Genomic DNA, 14,962 nt, shown 5'->3' on the forward strand with positions numbered 1-14,962 from the left:
TTTTGGCCAGCAATGACTCATCCTGAGGTGGAACAAGAGCAGGAACAAGTACTTTTCGCTCCTTTGCCAAACGAAAGCAGGATGAGCTGCGTGGACTACTTCATGATTTCATTCTGTTCTCTCTCTCTCCACTCTGAGTGCTATTATCTCTAGTAACAGAGGAGGTGGCCGGGCTGAGAGAGCTGTGTCTTCTCGGCTTAACCTTGTGCCTTTGGCCATAGCGACTGACCATATTCTGTTGCACCTCAGTTTCTGACCTGTAAAATGCAGATTATACAGTCTCCTTCCACTGTCACAAGAGGCATAACAGCCCCTTATCACAGTGGGTGCTTAGTCTCACCCCTAGGTGTTTCTGAATGGTCAGCACAAAGAGAAATTCATGGAAACCCTGTGAGGTACATCTCAATTGCTGGTCCTCAGCAAAATACCAAAGTCGAAACCTGGAGAGCCGGCCTATCCCCAGGTGCTTGAGAGAAATGCAGAATCTGACGCCCCAGCCCCACATACTGAATCAGACTCCACACTTTGATCATGATCCCTGGTGATCCATGTGTATGAAGAGGTGTTGTTCCAGAGCAGGGGCTGACAAGCTTTTTCTGGAAAGGGCCCAAGAGCGAGTATCTGGGTCCCTGTTGCTACTCCTCAGCAGAGCCATTGCAGCTCAAGAGCAGGGGCAGCCATGGACCCTGCATAAGGAAGCCCCAGGTTTCTCCAGCCCCTTCCTGTGTTCTGAACAAACCTTGATGCAAAAGCGGGTTTGTTCGGAACACAGGTAGGGGTTGGGCGCCCAGGCTGTCGCGCAGACTCCTGGCCCGGAGGCCTGGCTCTGGGGCTCAGTGTTTTCCAATTGTAGCACCAGGTCTCGCAGGGCAGGGGGGCCTAAGTGGGAACACTCGGAGCCCCTGTGTCAGGCAGGCAGCAGCTCCTTCACTGGTTTACTTGTCTGCTCTCACCCAGAGGTTCTTCTTAGCGACCCGGTCAGTTTGAAAGGCTCAGCGGCAGGTGATGGGGCGTTGTCTGGGGCTGGCCAGGTCCCGCGCTGCTCCTGAGGCTTGCCTTTCTCTAGAGGACAAGAAGGGGACGAACCCCTTGAAGCACACGGAGGTGTTCTGCTCCATCACCTCCCGCTCCCTCCTCTCCCCGAGCTATTACCACAGCTTCGGAGTCACCGAGAACCACATCGTTTTCCTTGAGCAGCCTTTCAAGCTGGATATCCTCAAAATGTCAACTGCGTACATCCGGGGAGTGAACTGGGCCTCCTGCCTGGCCTTCCACAAGGAGGACAAGGTAAGGCCTGGCTGGGACCCCCAGCCACATGAGGACGGCCCGAATGAGGTATCCCAGGAAGCAGACTGACGTGGAGGTTGGCGTGCAGGCGTTTTCCTAGGGTGCGAGGGTGGGAGCTACCATGCAGTCTCCCCAGATTCATCAGCCAACCTTCCAGAGAGTTCTGAAACTGGATGGTCCTGCAGAGTGGTCCCAGGTGGGGGCGAGGGGGCTGGGGCCCCAAGTCACTGAGTCAGTAGAGCAGACTGTCCCTGTCTGAAAAGCGTGTGACCTCAGGCAAGCGGGCTGTCATCAGCCAGGCCCCTGGCACCAGCCCAGCAGCGAAGGGCTACTCCTCAGCCCTGACCCGCGTCTGGGCTCCTTGCAGCTTGCACTGTCCATGGGCAAGGCCTTCTGGTGTCCGGCAGCCCACGGGCAATGTCAGGGACGGGTGCTGGGGATGATTTAGACATCTTAATGATAGAACATTCCACCACATGGTACAACCGAACATCTTCAGGCACACCTGAGTGTTCCAGGTGCGGATGTGTGGGTACGTGCGTGTGCCTGTTGTGTATGTGCACGCCTCTGTAAATGAGTGTGTGTGTGCACACCCACATATGTGTGAATATGACTGAATCTGTGCTTGGATATGTGTGTATGAATATATTTACTTCCTGTTGAAATGAGTAAATTTTTCCTTGTGATAAATATCAAGCAATTCTTAGTGTTCTCTATTCGAATGCTATACAAGAAGAGAAAGTCACCTCTCAGTCCCCTGTCCTCCCCCTTGCTGCCACCAGTCTCCTCTCCAGAGAGAACCACCACTATGCAGCTCTAAGACCTCTCCTTTCTTCTCAGGGAGGAGAGTGAGGTCCCTCCTCTGCCCAGAACATTCTAGTGATTTCCCATCTTCCTAAGAAAAATATCCAAAAACTTCACTGACCAGCCTGCAAATCCTCACAGGCCCACATCCCAACCACTGGCTCCCTGCTCACTCAGCCTCCTCCTGGACTTCCTGTATCTCAAACCAGCCTAACACCTTCCTGCCTCAGGGCCTTTGCATTTTCTGTTCCTTCTACCTGGAATGTTCTTCCCCAGATGGCTTCCTCCCTCAGTTAATCCACGTCCCAGCTAAATCTCCAGATCCCTGAGACCTTTTGTGATAAACCAGTCTCCAACAGACCCTGCCCCAGGCTTCTCCATTCCCTTGCCTGGCTTCATTTTTCTCAGTAGTGCTCACTGTCCTTGGCACATTATCTCATCATTGACTGCTGGCCTCTCCCCCACTGGACTTACAAGCTCCATCAAAGAAGGGCCTTGGTTTTAGTCTGTATTTCCTGGAAAAATGTTCCTGAAAAATTGTCTGATGTGTCCTAGACCCTCCGACTATATTTGTGGAATGAACGCTGGGGCCAGGGGCCAGCAGGGAAGCCAGCTGGAGTTGGGTTTGGTCTTCAGGCCCTGGACATTTCTTGGCCCTCAGAGAATCCCACAGTGAGAAGACCGAGCTCCTTGCTAGCGGCAGGCAGAAAGCCCTGGGAAGAGCTTTTGGAATGCGTTTAGAAGAGAGCTTTCTGGAAAGTCCCTGTGCCCAACCAGAGATTGGGGTCATGGGAAAGAAAAGAGCTAAAATAATTCTATATTCACCTGCCCACCACCCCTACCTTCCACACTGTCAAAGCCTTCCTCCTCTGTAATTCCACTTAATGTTCAGAGCTGGATTCTGGGGAAGGAGAGAAAGAGGCACATGAGCTGGGAGGAGGTGGCCAAAGAACAGCCCGGAGTAGTCCCTCCCTGCCTTTCAGGAGGAGGGTGGTTAGTCCAGAGCTGCCAAAAGAAAGAACCCCACACATACTTCAGATTAGGCAACTGGGGTTGCAGATATGGCTAATTACCACCCAGAGTGATACCGCCTCCTGACACCCAGAGGTGTGAGCAGATACCCATGTGGGCCCCTTAACTAGAACAGGTCTCTCCACACCGCAGCCCCCAGGATAAGGGAGTTTGCCTTGACAACTGCTTTCTGGCAAACCAGGCAGCAGGTGGACACCGGGAGACAGGCCCCAGAAGGGCTGGTGTGATTTTAGGGTTTTAGGGGCCCTGGCTGTGGGTAGACCCAAGGGGGACTAGAGGACTGGCCAGTTTCTCCCCCACATGGCCGTTGCCAGGGACCAAGCTCATCCCAGCCTGGAGTCACAGTGAAGTGAAGGAAGGGAGGGACGGTGTACCCTCAGGGGCTTCCCCCAGACTCTGTCCTCCTGGGGATGCAGAGGCCCCTGCAGCAAAGCTTCCCTCTGCTCCATCTGAAGGAGGTGATCAGGGACTGGCGAGAGCAGAGAACTCTGGGGGAGGGGGATGCTCCAGGGTCCCGTGCTAGTGGACTGTAAGGCTGGGTCTTGTCCTGTACCCACTGCCATTGTGCCATGTCAGCACGGGGAGAGCTGACCCCTGGCTGTGCCTCTGCTTTCAGACTTACATTCACGTCGTCGACCAGAGAACCAGGAAGCCTCTGCCCACCAAGTTTTACACGGACCCCATGGTGGTCTTTCATCACGTCAACGCCTACGAGGAGGACGGCTGCCTTCTGTTTGACGTCATCACCTACGAGGACAGCAGCCTTTATGAGCTCTTCTACTTGGCCAACCTGAACCAGGACTTCGAGGAGAACTGCAGGCCCACCTCCATCCCCACCCTCAGGAGGTTCGCCGTGCCCCTCAGCGTGGACAAGGTAATGGCTCGGAAGGGGACCCCTTTCATTCCCGGGGAGTCGTGAGCCCCACTGGGGAGTGACTTTGGCACTCATTTGATTGACATTGAAATCCAAAATGAGCTGTTCTTGAAGACAAAAACAGGCTTTCATTGTTTTTCCTAAAGTGGTGCATATTCATCATAGAAACCTAAGAAAATACCAATTAGGTAAAAAGGAGACAAATAAACAAAAACCTCATGAACCTATTATGGATATATTTCTATTGCCTCCCACATGTCTCTCTGTTGCTCTCAGTAGATAGACAAACACATACTGACACACATGTTGATGTGTCTGTGTTTATGTGTATATGATACACATGCCTATGGGTACATGTCTCAATAAAGCTGTTAAAAATTCTGTGTAGTAGGACTTCTCTAAAACTTAGAAATGTATATTTATATTTTATATATTGCTTAATTTTAGAGAAGGAAATCACGGAGAATTTTTAACAGCTTCATTGAGAGATAATTTCACACACCATACATTTAAAATGCGCCATACAGCTGCTTTTAGTAACTTCGCAGAGTTGTGCCAGCAACTGGATTTTAAAACCTTTTTATTAGCCTGGGAAGAAACCTTGCACGCCTCCCCCTAGTCCCCTTCCCCACTCCTTCCCGCAGCCCCAGGTGAGCACTCATCCACTTCCTGTCTCAGAGGCCCTGCCTCTTCCAGACACGTCACACACGTGCCAGGTGCTCTCCCTCCACACCGTGTTTCCGAGGCCCGTCTCCGCCACAGCGCACACCAGCCCTTCCTTCCTTTTCATGGTGGAATATGCATGTACTATTTTGTGCACTGCTTTTTTCCACTTATGTGGATATCCAAACATCTCTCCGTGACATTCAGTATTCTTCTACAACATTGTTGGAAACATTTGCATGGCGGTTCCAGACTGGGATTCATCACTATTCACTTACCTAATGCCTGCTGGTGATGAGTCCCCTTCTTGCATTAAAAATGACCACTAGGCCAGACATTATCCTCAATTAGGGTGATGCTACCAAGGCTCCGGGCTTGGTTTCAGAGGCTACAGAGATTCCTGGCTCCAGAACTCACTGACTTCATGACTTAATTAATTTAAATGAAAGCAAATTCAATTCAACTCAATTTTGATGGCTCCTATTTACTGAATGCACTCTATGTGCCAGCTACTTTGCTAAGCATTTTATTTTCCTTGCCTCAGTTACAGATCAAAACAACCTATGGGAGAGGTCCTCACATTAGTCTCATTTTACAGGTAAAGCAACTGAGGCTCAGAGAACTTAAGGAATATGCGCAAGGTCACACAGCCCCCAGGGACAGAGCCATGATTAGCAGAGGTCTGAAGCTCTAGCCAGATACTGTTGCTTGCCAAGAGTTAATTTCTTTGTTAAAAAGAAAGTTCTAGGGACGCCTGGGTGGCTCAGTTGGTTGGACGACTGCCTTCGGCTCAGGTCATGATCCTGGAGTCCCAGGATCGAGTCCCACATCGGGCTCCTGGCTCCGCAGGAGTCTGCTTCTCTCTCTGACCTTCTCCTTGCTCGTGCTCTCTCTCACTGTCTCTCTCTCAAATAAATAAATAAAATCTTTAAAAAAAAAAAAAAAAGAAAGTTCTAGAAGTATGAGGTGTTAAACACATAGTGGCACCTCACTGAGACTCTCTGCTTGACCCAGTCAGAAAGACTGGAAGAGAAATGGAATGAACTTCCTCCCCACGTGGTTCAGGGCTATTGAATGAATGGCCGCCTTCCACGAAGTCATCACCTGGCACTGCCCTCTGTGGCCTGCTCTCTGGACCATACTGCAGTGCCTTGCTTGGTCTCCTGGTTCCAGGAAACAGTGGGGGGTGTCACAGAGCGCACAGGTGGCAAATCCCGAGGCCTGGCCCTGCCTCACACTGACCTCAGCCCAGGGATGAAACAGAGAAAGGAAACGCTCCCTCCCACTGCCCACACACGGAGGGATTTTATAACCTTTTATCATGCTTGAAAAATGATTCGCTTCCTTCGAACCAGGCTAAGAAGTTCAGCATGTATATTTTGAAAAGCTGCCGTGTGAGCCATCTACTGCTTTGAAACAAAGAAGTGTGAGCCCTGGGAAGGGTAGCTCTGGCCACGCTGTTTAATTGCTATTTATTGTCCCTTAAAACATCTTCTTGTTTCACTTTCAAGTTGCCTTCCTGCATATTGAAATCGAAAAGCTGAACAGATGGACATGGCAGACATGTCCAGATCTGGCAGCTCTAATTCTGTCCTATCCAAAGGCTTTTTAGGACAGATGGTGGGAGACGCCACGTTTCTCTGGCACCCATCAGTCCGGGGCCTTTGCAAGTCACTGTCCCTCTGCCTACAACACTGTCCTCTTTGTATCAGGCCTCGCTTCCCGTCTGGGCTTCAGGTTGGACTCAGCTGGGGGCTCTGAGACCACAACTGGGCTGGGCCGTGGGGGGCGGGGAAGGGCGGGGCATGGTCTCAGCCTGCAGGGGCTTCTGATGTGCAGTGAGTCTAGCAAATTCCTGCTCAGCCTTTAGGCGTCAGGATCATCACTCCCTTTAGAGGAGTTTGTAAGTTCTGATAGCACCTGAATTTCCTTGCTGGACATTTGTCCCAGGTAAATGAGCTTGTTCAGTCATCTGCCCTGGGAAAGCTTTGACAAGCTCTTGGGCTTGTCAGCTGTTTATCCCCTAAATCCGTCACAGGGCCTGGCACTCAAGAGGGTTCTCATTAAACTCCTAACTACTATAAACCCATGAACGAATGGTAAGTGGGTGAGAAAGGTGATGGGGGTTCCCTAAAAGGACACGGGTCTCTCTATAGCATTTGGAACATTTCCCAAGTGGAAGTGCTTTCCGCATAGAATGGGCAGTAGTGAAGTATATTTAAAAGTCTGGGACCTCCCAGCTGCCCCAGATTCTCTTGTGTTTGGGCCAGCTGGGGTCAAAGGAAGGTGGGGCCCCTTGGCACTCTAGGCCTGTTGATGCAGGGTGGCACAGGGTTGTCTAAGGTGGGGCCGGGCTGGGAGGGGCGTGGACGTGTACAGACAGTTTGGGTGGCTGCCCTGCCCTCCTCCTGCGGGGCTCGGAGCGTTGCCTCCAGGTGGGTTCATAAGCACTGGCCTTCCCTTCCAACAGCTAGCCATGTGTAAGGGGCCATCATGGGCGGAGGCACTACAGACTTACAACAGGTAGTTTCAACTCCTGGCTCAGTAGATTTGGTTTTTGTCTTGACCCCAAGTTCAAAAACAAAGATCTAGTAATAGAAGAAGCTGCTCATTATATGTCAGGCCCTGTGTTAGATGCCTTTTTTCTTCTTAGACCCCAGCAGGAGGGGGCCCTGCTCTGACCTTGACATTTGGGGGAGGGGCTGCTGATCCAGCCTGTCCTTGGCAGTGTCCCTTCCTCACAGATTGAGGAGTTCAGAGAGCCCAAGAGCTGTGCCCATCCGGAGAGGTACCTTCCCCTGCCTCAACCATGAACCAGCTACTGGGATCCCTAAATTCTCTGCCCAAATAGCCCCAAGACTGCTTCCAGCTCCTGCTTCTCTCTTCCTAAAAGCAGGCTATGCCACTGGTGTACTGGCCTCAGACCCATGAGGTGGCCAGGGTTAGCTATTGGCTTGGTCGTGCTGGCTGGGGAATCTGGGCAGTGAGAAGAAACAGGGCAGGGAACAAAGAACCTGGGCCCAGAGGCTGGCCCTCATTCTGCCACCCTATTCTGGCTCGGAACTACAAGGAGTCCTAGAATTCCAAATTCACACATCCTTCCAGACCAGCACCATGCAAAAGAATCCATTGCAATGATGGAACATTCTCTGTCTAATGCAGTAGCCACTAGCCACATAGGCCAATGAACTGTGGCCAGTGCAGCTGAGGAAGTGGATGTTTAATTGTATAATTTTAAGTTAAATGTAAATAACCGCGTGTGGTCAGTGTTTCCCATATGGGACAGCGCACTTCCACATTATGAAGGTCTCCGTATCAAGATGGGGGAGAGAATGGAGTCTCACTTAACAGTGTGCTCAGTGTATTTAGACATTGGGTTGGTGGGTCTCCACTCTTGTCCTGGGTCCTGCAAATTTTAGGAACTGTTAAATGCTTTGCATGCTTCTCACCTCGTTAGTAGGACACCCCTCTGTGTTGCTTATTACCCCCATGACTACAGATGAGAGACGAATTAAGTTGCCCAACATTGCAGGAACATCTGTGGGGTTAGAGTTGGGATTTGAATGCATGTCGGTCTGGCTCTGAGTTACTGACTATGATGTATCTGGCCCTGGACCAGGTGTTTTCATGACTATTATTTAATTGTAACCATAATCTTCAGGTATCAGTCAAAGCAACCCCACTTATGGTCACCACCCATCAAAAAGTAATGAATTGCCCCCATATTCTGCAAACCAGGAAACGGGCTCAGGGAGGCTTAGGGGCTGAGGTTGGGGAGATGCTGCTCAAGTTCACACAGAAACCCACAGAGTCCGATTTCACGGACCGGGCTTCCAAACCCCAAAGCCAATGTTTTGGGGAATTACCACGATGGCTGTTGCTTCCGGGAGTTCCCTCAAGTTGAGGGATTTCAAAGCAAACTGTAGGATCTTGTTGACATTGGGCTAGAAAGCTCTTCTCAAAGCTGAGCACGTGGCCACCAAAAGCAGCCGAGTCATGTTCATTACCGCTGTGTGGAAAAATTCAGTTTATCCCTCAACCAGTCTGACCAGTTTCAGGCTGGAATTAGAAGATGTCTCTGTAGACGGACTCCCTGCGATGCAAGCCCAGGGCATGCACAACATGCCTGTTGCTGTCAGGTGACTTAGCAAAGCACCAGGCAGCCTCCGCCAGTCTGTACGGGTACGGGTGGCTGCACTCAGAGCTTCTGTTTACAAGACGCCACCGATGTGCTGAGTGCCGGGCGACTTTTTCCACACATTTCATCTCATTTAATTCCTACAACCATCCGGCACAGCACATGTTTTGCACCTTGACAGTGGAAGGAAAGCTTATTGAGTCATGCATTCGCTCATTCATTCAGCGGTTACTTTCCGGTGTGTGCTTTCAGCTCTGTGCCATGCACCGAACAAAATCTGGTCCCAGTCTCAAAGGGGAAGACAACATAAAAGAAGGAAGAAACTCCATACAGGAGATAAGGACAGGACAAATCCCTTGGCAACATTGCAGACGGAGTTGCTGGGGAAGGAGAATTTGCGCAGAGACCTACAGAATGGGAATGGGCCAGCCTCATGGCCTTAGCGCCTGCCTTGCCTACAATGTTCTTGCTTCCAAGCAGAAGAACTGCGAAGCGAAGGGCCCAGACTCTCCTTCCCTCTGTGTGGCTGTGGGCAGGCCTCTTTCCTTCTCTGGGCCTTATTTTCCTCTTCTGTCAACTGAGGGATTGAACTAAACAAATCTCAGAGGGCCCCTGCAGTTCAACTGCTAGGACGCAGCAGATCTGTCCCCCTTCCCAGCAAAAAGCTGATCTCATTCAAATAGGTTTCTTTTCATTATAAAATTCCATTTAGAAAAATTTGGAAAGTAGAGAAAAATTTACGTGAGAAGAAGTCAGCCATAACAGTAATTCTCAACCTGTAAACTCCATGAAGGCAGGGACTCAATCTTACTTCTCCTTCATTGCCTAACCTGCACTTGCCCCAGTGGTCGTAACATCATTATCATCATCATCATCAAAATGATGTAGGGGTGAGTGGGTGGCTCAGTCGGTTAAGCATCTGACTCTTGGTTTTGGCTCAGGTCCTGATCTCAGGGTTGTGAGATCTGAGCCCTTTGCTGGGCTCCTCGCTGAGTATGGAGTCTCCTCGAGATTCTCTCCATGTCCCTCTGCCCCTCCCACTCCCATGCTCATGCTCTCTCTCTCCGTAAAATAAATCCTAAAAACAGCAACAACAACAGTAACGTTATCAGCTGCTGCTAACATTTATTTAGCACTGACTGTTAAGGAGACCCTCTTGCAAACTGTCTGCATGATTATTTAATCTGCACAACAACTTGGAGATGTGTGTACTCTTTGCATGATGCATCCACTGAAACTTATTATACAAATGAGGACACAGAACTCTCCAGAGATACTAAGTCATTTGCTCGAGGCCCCATAGCTGGTATGTAGGGAAACAGGAAGTAGTAGAACCCCAGTAAATATCTAATCAATTGTTTTAAATCCCTCTCCTGGGTTACTGTGATGATGGTAAGACACCGAACAAAGTCTGATTAGAAGCTGAAACCAAGGAATGCCCTCCACAGATCCTTCACTCCCAAGCCATTCTTAGTGCCTATTTGTTTTCATTTCAGCAGTGGTATATTTTCACAGGAGAAAATTCTAAAAATACAGATAAGCATAGAAAAATAAAGTCCCCATAATTCCACTGCCTGCTGTCTTATTAATAATTGGTGTCTCCCCCAGGATCTTTTCAGTGTAAGTTCTTTTTAAGTTGATTGAGCTCAGACTGCATATGCAATTTACTCTACTGCTTTTCTCGGTATTCTACCATGAGCATTTCCCATGTTATTATGAACGCTTTATAAACATCCTTCTGATGACCGATGCAGCCAGCCTTCCCTGCAGGAAGGGAATCAGCCAGTATTTAAAAAGAACCTGGGGCGCCTGGGTGGCTCAGTGGGTTAAAGCCTCTGCCTTCGGCTCAGCTCAAGATCCCAGGGTCCTGGGATCGAGTCCCACATCGGGCTCCCTGCTCAGCAGAGAGCCTGATTCTCCCCCTCCCACTCTCCCTGCTTGTGTTCCCTCTCTCGCTGTGTCTGTCAAATAAATAAATTAAAAAAAAAAAAAAAAAAAAAGCAAGAACCTACCAATACATTAATTTCACCTGTGAAAGATAAGAGAGCCCGGAGTCGGAGAAAAGGGCCATGAGTCTAGGGACCCCTTCCTACCAGTAGGTAGCTATCAGTTTACGAGATCTCAGAGAGTAAGAATAAAAACACCAGCAATGTGATAGCTGCTTCCTGTGGCTCCTGTGAGGCCAGAACAAGATGACATCCACTAAAGCACTTGTTTTATGACGTACCCAGTAAAACAAGTGTTTGCTCTGGATAACCCGTTTCCAATTTTTTTTTTTAAAACTCAGAATGCAGAAGTGGGCTCAAATTTAATCAAACTGACATCTACAACAGCAAAAGCCCTGAAGGAAAAAGATGACCAAGTCTACTGCCAGCCAGAGTTGCTCTATGAAGGTAAAACACATCCTCTTTACAAGACACCTAGGGAGGGGGCAGGCTTTTGTGAATTCCCGTGAGACCTCTCTCTACCTCCTTCTGATGCAGAGGAGCTGTGCCCGGACAAGGGACAAACAGGAAGACTCTTGGGGTGCCCAGCAGAAAGCAATGGGCGACAGTTCTCTTTCAAATATCTTCAAACAGCTCCTAGGAAGGCACTGGGGCGGGGGGTGGTTGTTGGATCAGGTGATTTTCACGGCTGGTCTCTGCAAACGTTCTGATTTATTGAATGCTGACTTACTGAACAGGGACGGTGTGTCTGCACTTCCATTTCTATACCTTCAAAACACCCTGCAGAACAGGGGCCATCAGCCCCATTCAGTGGAGGAGGAGATGGCTCAGAAAGGCTATGCTCCACACAGAGTGTAAACCCCTCCAATAGGAGTTGCACCCATGAGAGCAGGCTTCTCAACCTGGGCACCCCTGATGTTCGGGGCTGGGTCATGCTCTGTGCTGGGGGCCATCCTGGGCACTGTAGGATACTGAGCAGCATCCCTGGCCTTGACTGTAAGCACCCACACCCTGAATTAGAACAACCAAAAACATGTCCAGACATTGCTGGTGTCCAGTGGGGGCACCATTACCCTGATGGAGAACCACTGCCCTAGAATATAAGCCTCAGTGTATCCCCAGATGTGACAAAAGTGTGGCTTAGCAGCGTCTCTGCTCAGCACAGGTGTGGAATGAATGGACTTGTCCAGGACACTCGCTAGAGGGAGGCTGGCATGGCTCGGCTTTGCTCCCATGGTGGCTGCTGCCAGGTTCATGCATCTGGACAGAAACTGTCCTAGGACTTTGTTAGACCAACCGCAGATTTGCCCATAAGAACCACTGCTATAAAACAGCATTCTAGGATCCTATAACCGGTTCTGTGTGGCACCCCAGGCACTGGGAGGATTTGGAAGTGAATATGTAGGTCTTGGTCCTACTTTTTTTTTTTTTTTCCCCTAAAAATTTTACTTATTTATTTGGCAGAGAGAGAGAGAGCACCAGCAGGTGGAGTGGGAGGCAGAGGGAGAGGGAGAAGCAGGGTCCCAGCCAAGCAGAGAGCCCCACATGGGGCTTGATCCTAGGATGCTGGGATTACGACCTGAGCTTAAGGCAGACACTTAACTGATTGAGCACCCAGCTGCCCCCTGGTCCTGGTTCTTAAGGCTGGCTGCCTTAAGACGATGACTTGCATCTCCACTCACTTGCCACATGGTAGGGGCAGATGAAGGGTTAAAATGCTGTGGTCTTTTTTATATCCAAGAAGAGAATTCTTGCTTATTGTGGCAATCTTGGGCAATGCTGAAAAGTACGGCAACAGGTGGATCCCTCATAATCCCTCCACCCGTGGCAACACTTTGGAAATACCTGTTGTGTTTCTGTCATGTCTGGGTTGCTTGGCGTATGTCAGGTCCTCTTCTAGAACTTTCCAGACCTCACCCTGCCAGTCTCACCCCATTATCCTTGACATTAGATGAGTTTGCACACATAGTGTGCTTTACCAAGGGCCTGGCGCATAGTCAGAGTCCAGCACAAGGTAGAAGTTATCAGAACAACTCTGGGAGGTAGGTGTTGGCACGTGTCATTCTCGTTTTAGAGCTGAGGACAGCAAAACTGAGGATAATTCCATAACTTGCCCAAAGATAGGCAGCAGAGCCAAGACCTGAACCTAGGTCTCTTGGACTCAAAAACCCTTAACCTCTGCACTTACAGTTTTACAAAATGCAGACATACTGTACCATCTAGAATATTCTGAAATGGCTTCTTCCACTGAATGAATATAGCCTGAGAATTTCCCAGATCCTGAAGATTCTTCAAGAGCATGGTTTCAACAGCCTCACAGAATTCACGGGGATAAAGCCCGTTTTACTTAACCAAGTACCTGAGGCTGATCATTGACAGGGTGGAGGTAAGGGGGGTGGCAGTCCCCAGACCAGGTTTGAGGTCCAGGAGCACCATGGAAAGTCTCAGAGGTACTCTGGGGCCAACTGTGGGCACCTTTTTCTGGTTTCAGTATGTGGGTGGTCCCTTCAGCTCACAGTCACTGTGACCTGTCTCTTGAAATTTTCATGATTACTTGTCTGAGGGCCTGGACATCTCCGCGCCTTAACAGGCCATTCCCCTGCACTCCCCACAAGCCTGATAACCTCTTATGCCTCCTTTTTAGGAGGCCTCTGTGTGGCAGATTTTCCACATCTTCTTCCTCTTTTCTTGGACATTACATTTTCACCAGCAGTGAGCTCCGACGGGGGATTTTCATTTCAGCCCTCAGACTTAGAAATTTAATTTGCCCCCACAGGCGCATACACACATACACACACACACACACACACACACACAATTTTTAGGTTTTTTTTATTACAAAAGTAATAGACATAACGAAAATTTCATGTAATGAGAAACCTAGAGTGTACAATATAAAATACAAACTATAAGGAAGTTATTACCCCAGTAATGCTTCTGAACCCTTTCTCTACATTTGCAACATAGTGGAGATAATACTAGAACCAGCCTTCTACAGTTTGTCTTATGATATTGGCACTTTCCCATGTTATTAAAATTCTTTGCAAACATTAGTTTTACTTAGGTGACTATGTGAATTCGCCAGATTTATTTAACTATTCCTGATGGACACCCCTTTCCATGGCTTCAGAGTTTTTTTCCACACCCCCACACATGTACACGCATACACGAGCACTTTTTTTTTTAAGAGCTTTAAAAAAATTGCAGTAGCCTCTGATTCTAATCATGCAATTCTTTTTGATTTCTATCTTGGATAATTAAAGATGCTTATACACTTAAAAAACAAGGTCTATCTTTCCTTGCTTCTGAACCTTCTCATAGAGCCAGGGTAATTATCAGAGGTTCCCTCCCCCTGCACTGTTACCAACCTTGATCTAATCCAGGCCCTGAAGCAAGTTCAGCGATCCTGGATTGGGAGCTGTTTTTGTGGACAGGACGCCGAGTCTGGCATGAAGGGTGGAGGCTCCCAGTCCTCAGCGATGGGGGCTTCACTGGCTGTGTCATTCTCTCCAGGCTTAGAGCTGCCTCGGATCAATTATGCTCGAAATGGGAAGCGATATCGCTACGTCTTTGCTGCCGAAGTTCAGTGGAGTCCCATCCCAACCAAGGTACTGATCCCTATGTGACTTGGGCTGGCGCGCCCTACGACGATTGTGTCTGCCTGCAAAGCTAAACTCTAGGTTCTCAGACTGGGTGACCTTGATCAGAAAAAGGAGGTCCCTTTGGGGCAGAGGGCAGATCAGAGAGTGAAGTCCGTTTGGGCGGAATACCATGGAAGCGGTGATGGGCCATCCAAGAGAGGCAGCCCTATCTGATGGACAAAGAGATCTCAGCAAAGAGGTCAGAGCTGTAGGTCATCCATTGATTTCTTTATTCAATACATGTTTATTGAGCACCAATTATGCGACAGCATGGTGGCAGTAAGGATAAGGAGGTGAACAGGGCGATCCCAGTCCCTGCCCCCAAGGAACCTGCCCTTTCAAGCAGAGGGCTGAAACTTAGACCCTTTAGTTATTTTTACTTGTTACTATTTGTTGAACACTTACTGTACCCCAAGGACTATGTTAAGTGTACAGACATCACTTGTCTTTAATATCATTTTTAATAATAAATGGAATGTCTTTTCTAAAAAATGCAAGCGTTGCAGAAATGTGCAAAGCAAAAAAATTAGGGTTCACACACACACTCCCCACTAATCCCACACCCCAAGGGGAAACA

The 14,962-nt window shown here is 49.1% G+C and overlaps 1 protein-coding gene across 4 annotated transcripts in view; it reads left to right on the top strand.

Annotated features, from left to right (window-relative positions):
• The window catches only part of LOC111152742 (beta-carotene oxygenase 1), a 42,470-nt gene that overhangs the window by 21,839 nt on the left and 5,669 nt on the right, over positions 1–14,962 (top strand). For all 4 annotated transcript variants that reach the window (XM_022511341.1, XM_022511340.1, XM_022511339.1 and 1 more), the window contains 4 exons: positions 1,067–1,287; positions 3,740–3,997; positions 11,086–11,191; positions 14,258–14,352. In XM_022511341.1, coding sequence (XP_022367049.1) covers positions 1,067–1,287; positions 3,740–3,997; positions 11,086–11,191; positions 14,258–14,352 — 680 coding nt within the window. The remainder of the gene's footprint in view (positions 1–1,066; positions 1,288–3,739; positions 3,998–11,085; positions 11,192–14,257; positions 14,353–14,962) is intronic.

This window comes from Enhydra lutris, unplaced genomic scaffold, assembly GCF_002288905.1.
Source record: "Enhydra lutris kenyoni isolate GAN:26980312 unplaced genomic scaffold, ASM228890v2 scaffoldscaffold30, whole genome shotgun sequence".
NCBI classification, from domain to species: domain Eukaryota; kingdom Metazoa; phylum Chordata; class Mammalia; order Carnivora; family Mustelidae; genus Enhydra; species Enhydra lutris.